At 38.7% G+C, this 14,358-nt stretch overlaps 1 protein-coding gene across 1 annotated transcript in view; it reads left to right on the top strand.

Annotated features, from left to right (window-relative positions):
• The first annotated feature begins 281 nt into the window (after nucleotides 1-281).
• Nucleotides 282-14,358, top strand: part of tinagl1 (tubulointerstitial nephritis antigen-like 1) — a 33,157-nt gene continuing 19,080 nt past the window's right edge. The window contains exons 1-3 of the mRNA XM_056249650.1: nucleotides 282-418; nucleotides 4,886-5,202; nucleotides 11,971-12,037. Coding sequence (XP_056105625.1) covers nucleotides 4,893-5,202; nucleotides 11,971-12,037 — 377 coding nt within the window. The 5' untranslated portion in view covers nucleotides 282-418; nucleotides 4,886-4,892. The remainder of the gene's footprint in view (nucleotides 419-4,885; nucleotides 5,203-11,970; nucleotides 12,038-14,358) is intronic.

Genomic DNA, 14,358 nt, shown 5'->3' with positions numbered 1-14,358 from the left:
GAAATAAAGAAAGAGAGGTTGTATGGTGTTAGATGAATAAAACAATGATCTGTGATGAATTAACCATCAGGAAAAGTGTGACATGGAAAGATAAGTGACACAAGCACTCAAAAACCTCCAGGAAAGGGGTTTAACCTGAAGTAGCTCAGTGTGTGTGTGTGTGTGTGTGTGTGTGTGTTGTGTCTGGGTGTGTGGGAGGGAGAAAGAGGGACAGAAAGTAAAAGAAGGAGGGGAAAGCAGGAGGGGTGGGTCGGAGGGCTTGTCCTGCCTCTATATAGAGAGTGAATAGAGGCCAGACAGGAGGCTGAAGAGAGTGTGTGTGCGACTGTTCACTACTTTAACCTGTAGCTGAAACAGACCTGCTCACATTTTGTTCACTGGATATAACCAGAAGAAGGATTTTATTTCACTAAACAAGGTGGGGGATTTTTTGTTTCTCCGGCTATTTAAATCCTGTGCTTTTCTGTGTAACCTCCTCCCTCCCTTTCTAATGTGTCAGACAGGTGCGTAGTTACAGTACGATTACAGTACGGCTCTATACAGCACTCATTATTCTCTTTACGTGTTCCAGTGATGTCGTTTCATAAAGTAAAAGTAGTTAAAGTTATGAAATTAAAAGCATTTTTACTCATTTTACTTCTACTGCTATTGAATCTAGAATATTCTACATCAGTCTTTAACCTTTTTCAAGCCAATTAAGTGTTGCATTGAAAGCCTAGCCTATAATTATAAAAAAAGTTTTCTTTAGTGTTTGTAGCCTAGCATATTAATGTGTTTACTTTATACTTTATTGTGATCCTAACATTGCAAAGCCATAAAAGAATAATTTTTGATGTACAAAACCATATATTTTTTCATATAATGCTAACACTTTATTTCGATGGTTCACTTTAGACATTCTACTAGCTATAAGTAACTTTGCAACTACGTCACCTAAGTATTAGTAGACTGTACGGTTTAGTAGAATAAGTTGATATGTAGTTGTAAAGTTACTTATAATTAGTAAAGTGGACCATCAAAATAAAGCGTACCAGTGTCTGTATTCAGTACAATACATGTAAATCAGACGTGGGTCTACTGTATACTGTAGACTACTGTTTTTATTTTTAAAACGGTGTGAAAAGTAAAAATTATCATCAAATATTCATCTTTGACTTGTCAAAGCACACCTTTCCTTAGTAACTGAAACTTTCAGTTATTCTTGTTCAGCTGGCTGACCGTACAAATGTTCATATGGTAGTTAGCATTTTTTTAAAGGGAAATTATATTATAACACATGAAAATTTACCTTTTGTTAAAAAAAAAAACTGAGTCTGCACATGCGCATAACCAGTAAGTAGCCAATCTCGATGGGTAGGTAGCATGAATCGTCAGAACACCGGCGCTATGCAACACGCATCGCCGAACATGCAAACTATCGCAAATCAAAATGAAAGTCGCAAACGCTTAACACACGAACAACTTAATTAAAAGTAAAGAAACGAAATGTTCCTACCAGTGCTGTTGCCGCTCTCTCCTATATTGCGGTCTTTGATATTGAAGTTAGCGTATGATCATGCTTTCGGTGACGTGACTCCATTAAATCTGCATATATAGCGCGGGAATTGAAGATCGGATTTATATCCGTAAATTGAATCGTTTTGATAAATCAGATATCTATCTATCGGATCTGTAAAAACACATGAAAATGACCAGGTGTAAACTGGCCCTCTGACAGCTCATGAACCTGTGTCATATCTGATAGCCTATGCATGGAAACCTCTAGAAGCTCTCCTCCGTCTGCTATCTGTCTGTTATTTAATCCTGCTGTGAAAGCTTCTTGACCTGCTCTCAAAGTCCACGACGTGTCATTCTACAATCACAATGCTATAAACTTTAAATATAAACTATAAATGGAGCTTAATATTTGTTAGTCAAGCTTTAATTTTTCAAAGGTAAACCTAATAATGTGAAGATCCAGCAGAAGAGACTGAGAGGTAATAATGGCTGTATTTGTAGGCTAGTTTAAAGTTTGCTCTGTTTGTTGTGTTGAACCACCTGTACATGCATGTGAGGTTGGAGATATGACTATAATACAGCGTTTATCAGCTCATTGGTTGAATAGTGTGATCAAAAGCACTGATGTAAGTCATTTGTCAGACAGCAGACTCTAGCAGTGTTTTCTGTCTGCTCTGCTGCACATCAGATCGTCCTACGGGCTCTTAGTGATGTAAAGTCAACACGTCTCTACATGCTACACTCCTGTTGGGAGGAAACAGGCGAGCATCAGCCAGCTTTCGAAAGCTGAAATATCCACATCACTGTAGATGCATGCATCATTACTGATGTTTACTGGACTGATCGCCATGACAGCGGGGTCAAACATTTCTTGCACTCAATGAGAGTGTCTTAGAAATGCCCCTGCGACACTGCTGCCATATGCTTCAGTGTTGAGGCTCTGGTCCACTAAAGGCACAGTCATGCAGAAAACTGCACAGCAGTGGACTTTGTTTCCGGGGCTGTTCTTTGTCTATGGGGGACATTGTGCCCTGTGGGATGATTGGGTAATTAATGATGATTTTTCTGTAATTTGCTCGCCGCCTCCTCGTCTTTGTCAAGGCTCTCCTCTTTTTAACCCGAGACCACAATGGCAGCTTGAGCGCAATTATGTGTGATCTCAAGATATTGTTCTCCGGGAGGAGGATCAGTGAAAGTGAGGAGCTATTTAACTCTACAGCCATTTATTATGTTTGTGAATGAAGTCTCTTATGCTCACCAAGGCTGGATTAATTTGATTAAAAATACAGTAAAAACAGAAATATTGTGAAATATTTTTTTTACAATTTTAAATAACTTTTCTATATTAATAAATGGGAAAAAATCTAATGTATTCCTGTGATCAAAGCTGAATTTTCAGCATCATTACTCCAGTCTCCAGTGGTATGATCCTTCAGAAATCATTCTAATAAGTCAAATTTATAATATTACAAAATAAATTCAAATAAATGCTGTTCATTGAACTTTTCTTCATCAAAGAATCCTGAATTTTTTTTTTTTTTACAAAAATTAACCAGCAAAAACTGCGTTGACAGTAATAAGAACCATTATTAATAATTATGCACCAATAATAATTGAGTTGCAAATAATCATATTAAAATAATTTCTGAAGGTTCATGTCACACTGAAGACTGGAGTAATGATGGTAAAATATCAGCTTTGCCATTACAGGAATACATTTTATTTGAATATAGAAAACAGTTATTTAAATTTGTAATAATATTTCACAATATTACCTTTTTTCTGTGTTTTGAATCAAATGATTGCAGTCTTGGTGAGCAGAAGAGACTTCATTCAAAAACATAACAAATGGCTTTAGAGTTAAATAGCCTTTTTTAAAGGTCATTTTTGGGGTGGCCTTCTCTGTCTCATTAATTTATCTATCTATCTATCTATCTATCTATCTATCTATCTATCTATCTATCTATCTATCTATCTATCTATCTATCTATCTATCTATCGGCAAATTCCTCATGAGGCCCATTTTGTGTATAAATAAACATCAAAATGCTATTTTATTAAAATATTTTAAAAAGGACAGCCTTAAAAAGACAGCCTTACCCTGTTTTTGTGACTGCCTTGGTTTTGACTACAGGAAGCTGCTGTTTCCGTAACAATGATAAGTTTTGACTCCATTAGTTTGATAGTAACATTTTTCCACCATGTCAGCTACTGTGTCCTTTCTTGCCCTATGAAGATAAATGGGTCCATTTTCCTTTTAAAACTGTTGAACTCGTCTTTAAAGTGACATTCATACAAGCACAACTTAAAAGGGAAAAGTTATAGCTTCCATCGGCCTTTTATAGTTTAATCCTCATTTCTCCAAAATAATTTCAAAGAGAAGCAGGTAACTTAACGGATTAGCATCATGAACACAAAATATAAATTATTCTGCCACAATAAATAAGCAATTACATCCAGCTTTAGAACATGTTGAATCAAATATGAAGCACATTTCTAGATTTCTGTTTAAATGTAAACACTCCAAGTGGATTATGTAATGTTTTGGTTAATATTTGGTTTCCACAGACATTTTTTTGTTCTGTACTGCTCAGTATGTGATCCGTGGTGGTGCCAAGTATGTTGACATGATAACTGTGCTGCAAATATCTGTTCACGGATAGCTCAAATATTATAAACGTGACAAAATGTCTCAAGTGAGATCCAATATATAGACAATGCAGTTAGTGGGCAATGACCTGTGTGCTCTGCATGGAAAGGATGAGTTTAGCGTAAGACAATATTTACATTGCAGTAGTCACTGCTGTGAGTCTTTTCTGGACAATTTAGCAAGTAAATAAAGACTGATGGACGTCTACAGTAACTTGAGGCCTGAGTCACATGACCGCACCCTTCCTACACACCTCAACATATGGATCATCCCACAGAAACTCAAGTAGAAGTTTCAATTGAAGCTTCAAGTCATGGACAAAAGTGGAAAATAGTTTCTCAACTTCTGTCTGTGCTCACCTACTGCTGTGCTGTTATTGTGTTTGCAGGATGAGTGCATTATTAAAATAAGAACAAGAGGAACGTCTGTTTATCAGTGTTGTTTATATTGCAGATTGTTGGCTCATGGCCTCGAGTTCAGTGTGTTTCAGGAAAGTAGAAAACAAATGATCGCCGTTAGGAATCGCATTGCCTTGCCTAACACTCCATCAAAGCTCTGTTTCCAGGATCTGTCATTTCTGTTTTCACTCAAATGTTATTTCTGCTCTAATCATATCTACATCGTTGCTGTTTGGTTTTTTTGCAGCATGATGGAGCATAATGTTGCTTTGAATTCAATTTTGATTTGCAAGTTGACCCTAATGGCTGATGTTTTGCTCTATTGATTTCTTTATAGCAGATAAGCAATGTTGAAGCTCTTGATGCTGGCCGCTGTTGCAGCGCTCCTCCTGCTGTCAGAAGAGGGAATGCCAGCGAGGACTTTCTCCCGCTCTAAGAGAGAACTGGCCGGCCCGCTGCACCTCAGGGGGATCCGGGACCCCTTCGGTTCCTACTGCCAGAGGAGAGGAGGCTGCTGCCCCGGCCGAAACGACCAGTGCACTGTCCCGTACCTGGACACCATCTGTTACTGCGACCTGTTCTGCAACCGCACCGTGTCCGACTGTTGTCCTGACTTCTGGAGCCACTGCCTGGGAACAAATCCTCCATACCCTCCCAGTAAGCTGAGTGAGAACATACATTCTGAAGACTGTGCTGTTTGTTCTTTTCCATGCAACAAAGACCGAGACTTTTTCAAACTTCAAAAAGAAATATGCATATCGACTGCTTACGCCTATGTATAGCTTCCAGTATAGTATTCTCCCATAGCAGTTACTACTCCCATGGTTGGAGCTAGGGATGTGCCCAAAGCCGAATATACTACGGAGCCCCTAAAGGGACAATGCTTTTTGCATTCTCTTATAATTATAGTTGGGTAATTATATCATCAGGGAGCCGTTATCAATATGCGGGGTATTGAAATCGCTTTTGAAATGAGATGGTCCTCACTGCAGAACACGAAATCCAGGGGGAGGAGTTGTATCCAGATCCAACTCCTCCCACCTTACATATACCTAATCCTAGGGCTGGGCGATATGGAGCAAAAAATATATCTCGATATATTTCGCTATATCTCGATATTCGATATATATCTCGATATCTTTACAGGAAAATGGATGTGAATACAACTCAAAATATAGGCCTACAATCAATAGAAAATTAATTTTCCATAACAGAATGTAACCAAATGAGAAAAATTAAACACAGGGCCTGAATTTCGTCATCATTATTAATCACGTGATTCATATACAGAAACTGAATAAAGTAATCAAATGGAAAATAACACTGAGTAGTATTTTAGTCCTGAATAAATTAAATACAGGTTATTAATCCTGATTCCTTTAACTTAAAGCTATCTTTTGTTGTATTGACAACAAAATGAATGACACATATGGCTGCCGTCACTTTAAGAGGTAGTGCACGGATCCTGTGTTCATTATACTGGCATGCGTTTTATGCTTATTAAAGACAAAACCGACTATGTTTAGAGTATACTCACGACGACCGAAATTGACAATTTTGTGTGTTAAAGCAATATAATCCGCGAAAAATAACTTTTGTTACTGGCCAGCTGTTCTTAAGGCGGATTTTCTATGAATGTGCGCATAGAAAATAATCTCAGAGAGCGCGCGAGCACTGATTAGTTTAAAATCGGTTGAATGTTTAAACTGGTAAGACTTAAAAAGACGTGCAAATGGTAAACTTCAGTCACGATGCACTGCTGGCCCGATTGTGCGAGTGAATATCCATCATGTCCCGACTCCTAAACGCGAGTGTGTTTTATCGCCGCAGCTCTTGATGCTTGCCTTGCACAACACATTATGAGAGACGAGAAAGAAGCGGCACCGCTGAACACTCACGCTGTTTGTGAAATTGCGTCTGGCAGATAGTTGTTAAAAGAATGATTTGATTTTATAATCTGTGTGGATTACGATTGCGGGAATTTCCCGCATTATAAATGGGAGACCTGCGGGAATGATTAGAATTATGCGCAATACTCGTGCCGAAATTCGAGCCCTGCAATAGTTTAAAACAAGACGTTTGTAGTATTACTGATTACTGGAGTCCATTAATCGAACTTCCATGCCTCTTATTTAGTAATTATATATTGTAGTATGTAGGCTACCAATTTACTAATGCAATTAATGCTCACACTCGGTTTCTCTCGTGCTCTGTCGCTCGCGCGCAGACACACTCGGAGTTCTGTAGCCTCCGGGCTGGTTGCGGATGCAACATGACATCATGACTTTGCGTAAACATACACGCCACTTTCAATTCAAGTGGCGTGTTATCTATACGCATTTTGAGCTATCCGCGTGTATGTCCACGCCGAAATCTTTTGCGTGTATGTCTACGCCATTAAATGTCCGAGTGATTCCGCGTGTTTGCGTACGCCGTTAAATGTCCGAGCGAAACGAAGCAAAATCTATATCTACATCTGTGGAGCGATATTTCTTTTCCTAGGATGGTAGGAGAAGACTCATAAATGGTATTAACCCCAGTGACGGGTAGGTTTAGGGACGGGGTTGGGGTAGGTCATATATTTATATACATAATACAGTAATATAACGTTAAGTCAAAGGCGTTGATAAACACGCTGAAAAGCGATTATGCGTGTTGATAGCACGCCAAAAATGGAAATACGAATTGGCGTGTCATACATACGCCATTGAGACAATTGTTGAATGAGACAACACGCGAGGTGAGGGGGAACAAAAGCAAGGAGGCGGGGGCGAGCACAGAGAAGGCAAACAAGCAAAGTGGCGAAATCAGGATTAAATATAAACAATATATCGATATTTACGATATGTCAAAATCCATATCGTGTTTAAAAAATATCTCGATATATTTTAAATATCGAGATATCGCCCACCCCTACCTAATCCTACCCATCTCCGCCCCCTGATCCCTAACCCCACCCCTAATCCTACCCATCTCCGCCCCCTGATCCCTAACCCCACCCCTAATCCTACCCATCTCCGCCCCCTGATCCCTAACCCCACCCCTAATCCTACCCATCTCCGCCCCTGATCCCTAACCCCACCCCTAATCCTACCCATCTCCGCCCCCTTATCCCTAACCCCACCCCTAATCCTACCCATCTCCACCCCCTGATCCCTAACCCCACCCCTAATCCTACCCATCTCCGCCCCCTGATCCCTAATCCCACCCCTAATCCTACCCATCTCCGCCCCCTTATCCCTAACCCCACCCCTAATCCTACCCATCTCCACCCCCTGATCCCTAACCCCACCCCTAATCCTACCCATCTCCGCCCCCTGATCCCTAACTCCACCCCTAATCCTACCCATCTCCACCCCTTAGATCTGGATCCAAGTCCGCCCCCTGGATCTCGTGTACTGCAATGAGGTGCTACTGTTTGAAATGCACATTCACTTTTTACTTTCACTTTCCAATTCGTGATCACGCATACTCTGTATAGGGAGCAGCGACATCGTCCTGTCAGTCATCCCTGCTTATCTTCCCTATCTCGCAGTCATCCCTCCGTATCTTCAAGTGATAAGTGAAATCTGATGTAATCTACTGTAATGTAAACGGCTAGCACAGCAAGCCTAACCGTGTCCCTTTAGGTGCTCTCTAGAATGCGTTATTCCTTTTCTCTGCCTTTCCGAATTCGGATCTAGGCTTCGGGAAGATCCCAATAGTAGCAAAGTCTTTGTCATATTTCTAATCACAACTTATTATATTATTATAGTATCAATGTAAAAAAAAAACATCCCCTAATTAAATTTAAAAATTCAAAGGGTTAGTTCACACGAAAATTTTTATTATCCCATAAATTACTCACCCTCAAGCGTGTATATGACTTTCTTCTTTCAGCCAAACACAATCAAAGTTATATTAAATAATATCCTGGCTCTTCCAAGCTTTATAGTAGGAGTGAATAGTACCTGAGATTTTATATGCAAAAAAGCACATCCATCCATCATAAAAATAATCCATATGGGTCCAGGGTTTTAATAAAGGCCTTCTGAAGCAAAACACAGCGTTTTTGTAAGAAAAATATCCATATTCATAACTTAAACTATAATCACTGGCTTCCGGTAATGGCCGTACACAAGTGGAGTTTCGGGTCATAAGTCACTCTTCCGCTGGAACCGTACCCATTCAGACAGACTGCCCAGAGACGTTACAAATAGGCTATGGCCTTCTGAGTAAATTGACTTTCTTTGAAAGCGATTTTGGTAGAACTTGAGAGCCAGACAAATCGAATTCATGAGCAAAACATCACACCACTTCTGTGAACTAGATGAATTGATTCATTGAAGAGTTTTGACTCGAAAGAATGATTTGTTCATCATGTTCATGCTGCTTCTCTCATGAGCATATCTAGAGCCAATGTCAAGATTTCCAGGCAATAACAACTTAAATTTTTGTATGTTCCTCAAACAAAGCTATCATATCGTATCCTGAAGATTTGAAATATGGTGTGTGAGTCACACAGACTACTTGTGACAATTTTTTGGTGTTTCAGATTTTTAGACAATCAGTCAGAAGCAACAATGACAATTTTTAAGTGAACTATCCCTTAAAAGTCCTTGACAAAAGACATACAATCATGTTCTCCTATAGAAAGGATATGTAGTTGGCTTAGTCATGTTGATCAAAATGAGAAGCCAAATCAAATCCATCGGTATGCAAAGAGAAATTTTTTGGGCCCCCAGCCAATGTGTGAAGTCTACGCCGTTAAGAAAAGGTTAGTTGTTTTCTAGAAACATGATGGAAAACCAAGTCCACATTCTTCCCTGTTAATGTTTTCCTGCCGTTCTTGCTTCATGGTCCTCACTGTGGGTCAGGTGTTAAATATTCAGTCATGAACCTAATGATGGGAAGAGAACAGTGGCATTCCCATGAAATGGGGAGCGGAAGGCAGGGAGCAGTGAATGGAGGTCGGCAGAAAGAATGCCTGTAATGTACGAGGAGGGAAGGGTGGGATCACAACAGGTATGTGTGTTTGCCAAAGGAGCGACGGTCATGTCTATAGGGCAGGTATGACTTCACGGATCACAGCTCAGCATTACTCAGACTGAGACTGTTGCTAAATCTCAGTAAATGTTTTCTCTGGAAAGCCACTTTCATTTAGTTAAAATAACATCCGATAGTTCATGCTTCCTATTCTTTGAAGAACTTCAGGCTAAAGCGTAACCTTTTAAATCTTTTAAACTTGAAACATTTAAAAACTTTTACAGATGAACAAAAAATAAACCAAATAAACGCAAGTGATTTTTGTTAGTAATTTTTTATAGTAAATTGTGTGTGGACTACAGAATTGTAAAATTAATAAGAAGAACATGCATAAACATGCTACAAGAACACACAGTCCCAAACTCTTCCCTAGTGTCTTCCTGAACTTTGCTGTTAAAGGAAGCAAACAGGAAATGTCACGTATCACACTTTTGTGAGGACCTTCTAAAAAATTTTTTATTTATGAGTTATGAATTCACGGCCACGATTTATGAATTCTCTGCCTGTGTTTCCAGATCAATTGTGACCATGTTTTATTAACTATTTATTAGCTATTGTGGACACATGAATTAAGAATTTGTTCATATGGCTTATTCATTTGTTCCCAGACAACGATTTAACTAAATCAAAGGGACGAATTCGTTCAACGTGGCCATGATTTACCTACAACGTGGGAATGACTTTGACATGTTTGAGCCAGTGTTGTTATTTAACTCTATTTTGGTGCTGCTAATGGTGCAGAAATCACACACTTCACTTCAAGAGGTTGTAACCACTATAGACATTGAGAGGGACAAGTGTATTAAAGCGTATTAAAGATGGAAGTGTGTGTGGTAAGATGTGAGTAGCTAAACCAGAGATGGTCTTATTATTGGGAGATACGAGCATCTGTGGCTATATCATTGGAGAAAGTGTAACGTTGTCTGTGACTTGGTCAATCCAAGGTCCAGGTCAATCCAAAACGAATGTTTTAGAGCAAACATGTTAAAGGTTTTTTTTTCAGCGTAGTGAAGCCTTCATTGACATCCATTAAAAATACAGCCTCTGGTTTCATTCTCTGCGTATCGCAGTGTTAGCTGACGTTGCGGTTATGTTTTTGCTAGGCTCGCAGGCTTTCCTTCGAGTGGCTTTGGCTAAATGTTTATCTGACAACACTTTCACAACAGAAATGTTAAATGACTGACTAATATCCAGTGATGCAAACTCCTCAACTTTTTATCAAATCTCGCCGTTTTGAATTGAAAATATTCTGTCATTTTCTTGATTCATGTCATTTATAACTTAAGGTCGGCATGAAACGGAAGTTGAGATTGTCCTTTTTTCCTTGTTGTGACGTATATCCGAGTGAAACGGCTTCTGAAATTAGAAAAAAATTAGGGCGGGGCTTGATTTCGTCCTTCGGGAATTGATTGGATCGTTGGAGGTCGGGCGTTGCAAACCAAATGGAGGCAGATTTGAATGTATCTTCTCTGAGAGGCGGTGCACCGATAGCCGCACCCTCATCGGCTCTGGCCGCACCCTTTCGCCATTGCACGTGACCGAAAGAGAAGAGAGGTCGTTTCGAGGGGGGAGGGAAGGGTAATGTATTTTATTAAAGATTGTAAGGGTACATGAATTAAAAAAAAACAATGAAGTGCACAGATAAATCATTTATAATAAACACTACAATATTACATATAAAAAGAAGATTTGTCAAATTTGATTTCATGCCGACTTTAATGTGACGAGACAAGAAACGTTTTGCGTTTTCAACATATAAGACACACAAATAAGAGTGAATGTATGCATTATAAAAAAAAAAGTGCAAATAGTTTCATTGATTAGGGCTAATTCACAACTACAATTAGGCCTAGTTCTAGAAATTATTTTACCATTCTTATTCCCTTTTCTTTATTCCTTTAAATCCTTTAATCAGTTAATTCTTTTAAATAAAAGACCCCCGCCAACACAAGACTTGGTTAAAGCTTTGCTTCTACATGAGTTTTACTGACACTGAGATTGTATGCGCGTGTCTGTGTCAAAAGGTGATCGTTGGATATAGCCGTCCGGCATATGAATACACTCCTCTTAAGTGTATACATTTTACAACTACATTTGTAATTGTACGTGGTGTATTAGGAGGAGAGGAAAGATGGCCTGCCCACTTCCAGACAGGCAATGTGGAAACCTCTGATTAAACTGGTCAAGGCATGACGACAGCAGAGTCTCTGGGAAAGCCAAGGAAACATTCCTCTGCGCGCTCCAAAGTCCATCAGACATAAATGAAAGAAAGAACTTTTAATCCAAATGTTTAGTATGTAGTACATACTATGTACATAGTATGTGTGTTGTAGTCATCCACTCTTCTTCCTCTTATTACCTGCAGATTGATTCATAATCATGGTTGTTTGTTGATTTCAGGCTCTTGTGAAAGGAATGGCCAAAGGTTTCACTCAGGAGCAACATACAAAGAGAACTGTAATTTATGGTGAGTTTAAAATCTGCATATCATCTCTCTCTCTCTCTCTCTCTCTCTCTCTCTCTCTCTCTCTCTCTCTCTCTCTCTCTCTCTGTTTCTTTCTTTCTTTCTCCAGCCAGTATTTTAGTAGCACAGACAACACAGCCTTTCCAAGGGCACTGTGGATCTCTCAATCCAAGGCCGTTGTTGGCTGCATCGACACACGTGTTGGCAGGATTTATCAGTCTTGACTGGTCTTCAGAGGCCAGGACAGTGGGACCCCTCGGGTCCTGAAAAGATTACACACATTCCTGAGCTTCCACAGATCCATACATGTGCTTCACCTTCAGCGACCTTGTGATCCCGACAGTGTGAACAGTACAAACACACCGCCAGGATCATGTACAGCACATATACATCCATAATATTTACCGCGTGTCTCTCTCCCTACAATGAGACCCTTCGCTAATAGGATTATCTCTCCTCATAGAGTCTAATCCCTCGCACCAGCCACAGTCGAAGCACATTCCCTTTCACTGTTTGAGGAGTCAGTGGACACATACACCTTGGTTAATGACCAATATGTAGGAATACATAATTTTGTTTGCTACCAATATAAATTAGTAAACAATCTGCTTTGGCTGTAAAATAACACTTCTTTTATGGGTGATTAATTGATTGTTTTGTGTGAAGAGGCAGTTGTAGCTGTTGTATAAGTGCTATACAAATAAACTGAGCTTATTCGCACTAAAGCTGACGGACTGAACTCTTCATGCGTGCTACAAAACCTCCAGCTGAGATCTGCTGTGAAAATTACAGTCAACAAGCTGCTCACATTTAAAACACTCGCGTGTCAGCTACCCATACATGCAAAGCAGAGCAAAGCAAAATAAAAAATAAAGAAATAAAAAAGAATAGGCACAGTTGTAAATATGGAAAAATGGAGATTATTGGAGTACATTTGTCAAGAAAATACAATTTCAGTCTTTCTACTTCAACATTTGATGTTTAATTTATTGTGCTGCTTGCCATTTTTGTTTATTATTTGTGAAATTTACTTGCAATTTCTGAGTGAAATAAAAATTATTTTATTTTGCATGAAGCATTTCTATTAAATCACAATTATGAAGTCACATTTGCAAGAATCAAAATAATTTTATTTTGCATAAAACATTTCTATAAAGTCACATTTGCAAGAAATAAAAATCACCTTATTTTTCAGCCTTATTTTTAAGCAATGAATGTTGTCATCTGCTTCAGTTATTTCATGTGTTGTTATGCTTCATAATACTGCATTTCTTACCATATTATTTTAATGTATCATAATTATACAGTATACAACGATCACTGCACTTTCTTATTTTTCTAGTTATTTACCAATAGCAGCTAAAGTCTCAGAAGTCCTGAAAATAGCTGACTTAAGATGGATAGTATTTATTGGTTTAAAAACGTCTTACCTTCCATTGCCATTTGTGCTGTTGCACTATATTTTGTGAGAAACTAGTGATGGTTAGACAAAACAGAAAAGCAGGAATTCCTTACCCCAATGCCAAAGCTTTTTCACACAGCAGTGATATGAGTATTGTCTCTGGGAATATGTGGTGTGGCGTCGTCTCCAGTTTGGCTTGTTTTCAGTGTGGCGTGTGCACGTGGTCGTCACATATTGCATATGTCTGTTTGTGGCAGGGGTGAAGTTTACCTGGGGTTACAAGTAACTCATTACAAGTAACTTGAGTTACGTAATCAGATTACTTTTCAGATTAAAGTATAACGAGCAAAATAATCCATTACTTTTAAATTTACAACAAAATATCTGAGTTACTTTTTCAAATAAATAACGCAAGTTATTTTGTTTTCTCATATATTGACCTCTACTGTTCAGACGTGAATTTGCTTTCCTTCTGCATTAGGCGTATTCATTTCTCGTTTGGTGTGAAAAGGCCTTTACACTTGCAAAAAATTGAGCTTTTTTTTGTTGTTATTAAAAAACAAACAAGCAAGCCCAGCCCAGGTGAGAACAAGTAACGTTAGTTAGTTACTTTTTTTTAGAAAGTAGTGCAATATTGTAATGCAATACTTTTAAAAGTTACTCCCTAACACTGTATATTTTAGTATATATTACGACATAAATATGGGAGCCGTCAATCCTTGCAATGCCCTGGTGCTATCCTACTTACTACAGTACATACAGGTTGATAAAACATAATCTTCATAAAATTTGAAAATGTAATCTTTAGTTAATAATTGTACCTTGATGTTTTAATAGGTTTTTTGGGCAACAAGACAAACAAATCCTTTTTTTTTCCTTTTTTTTTTTTGGCATGAAGGAATTTTAATGTGAGGATTTTTTC

Source organism: Rhinichthys klamathensis, unplaced genomic scaffold, assembly GCF_029890125.1.
Source record: "Rhinichthys klamathensis goyatoka isolate OS25496 unplaced genomic scaffold, OSU_Roscu_1.1 h1tg000060l_1, whole genome shotgun sequence".
NCBI classification, from domain to species: domain Eukaryota; kingdom Metazoa; phylum Chordata; class Actinopteri; order Cypriniformes; family Leuciscidae; genus Rhinichthys; species Rhinichthys klamathensis.
The sequence above is the reverse complement of the archived record's forward strand: the minus strand, read 5'-3'. Positions and strand labels throughout refer to the sequence as shown.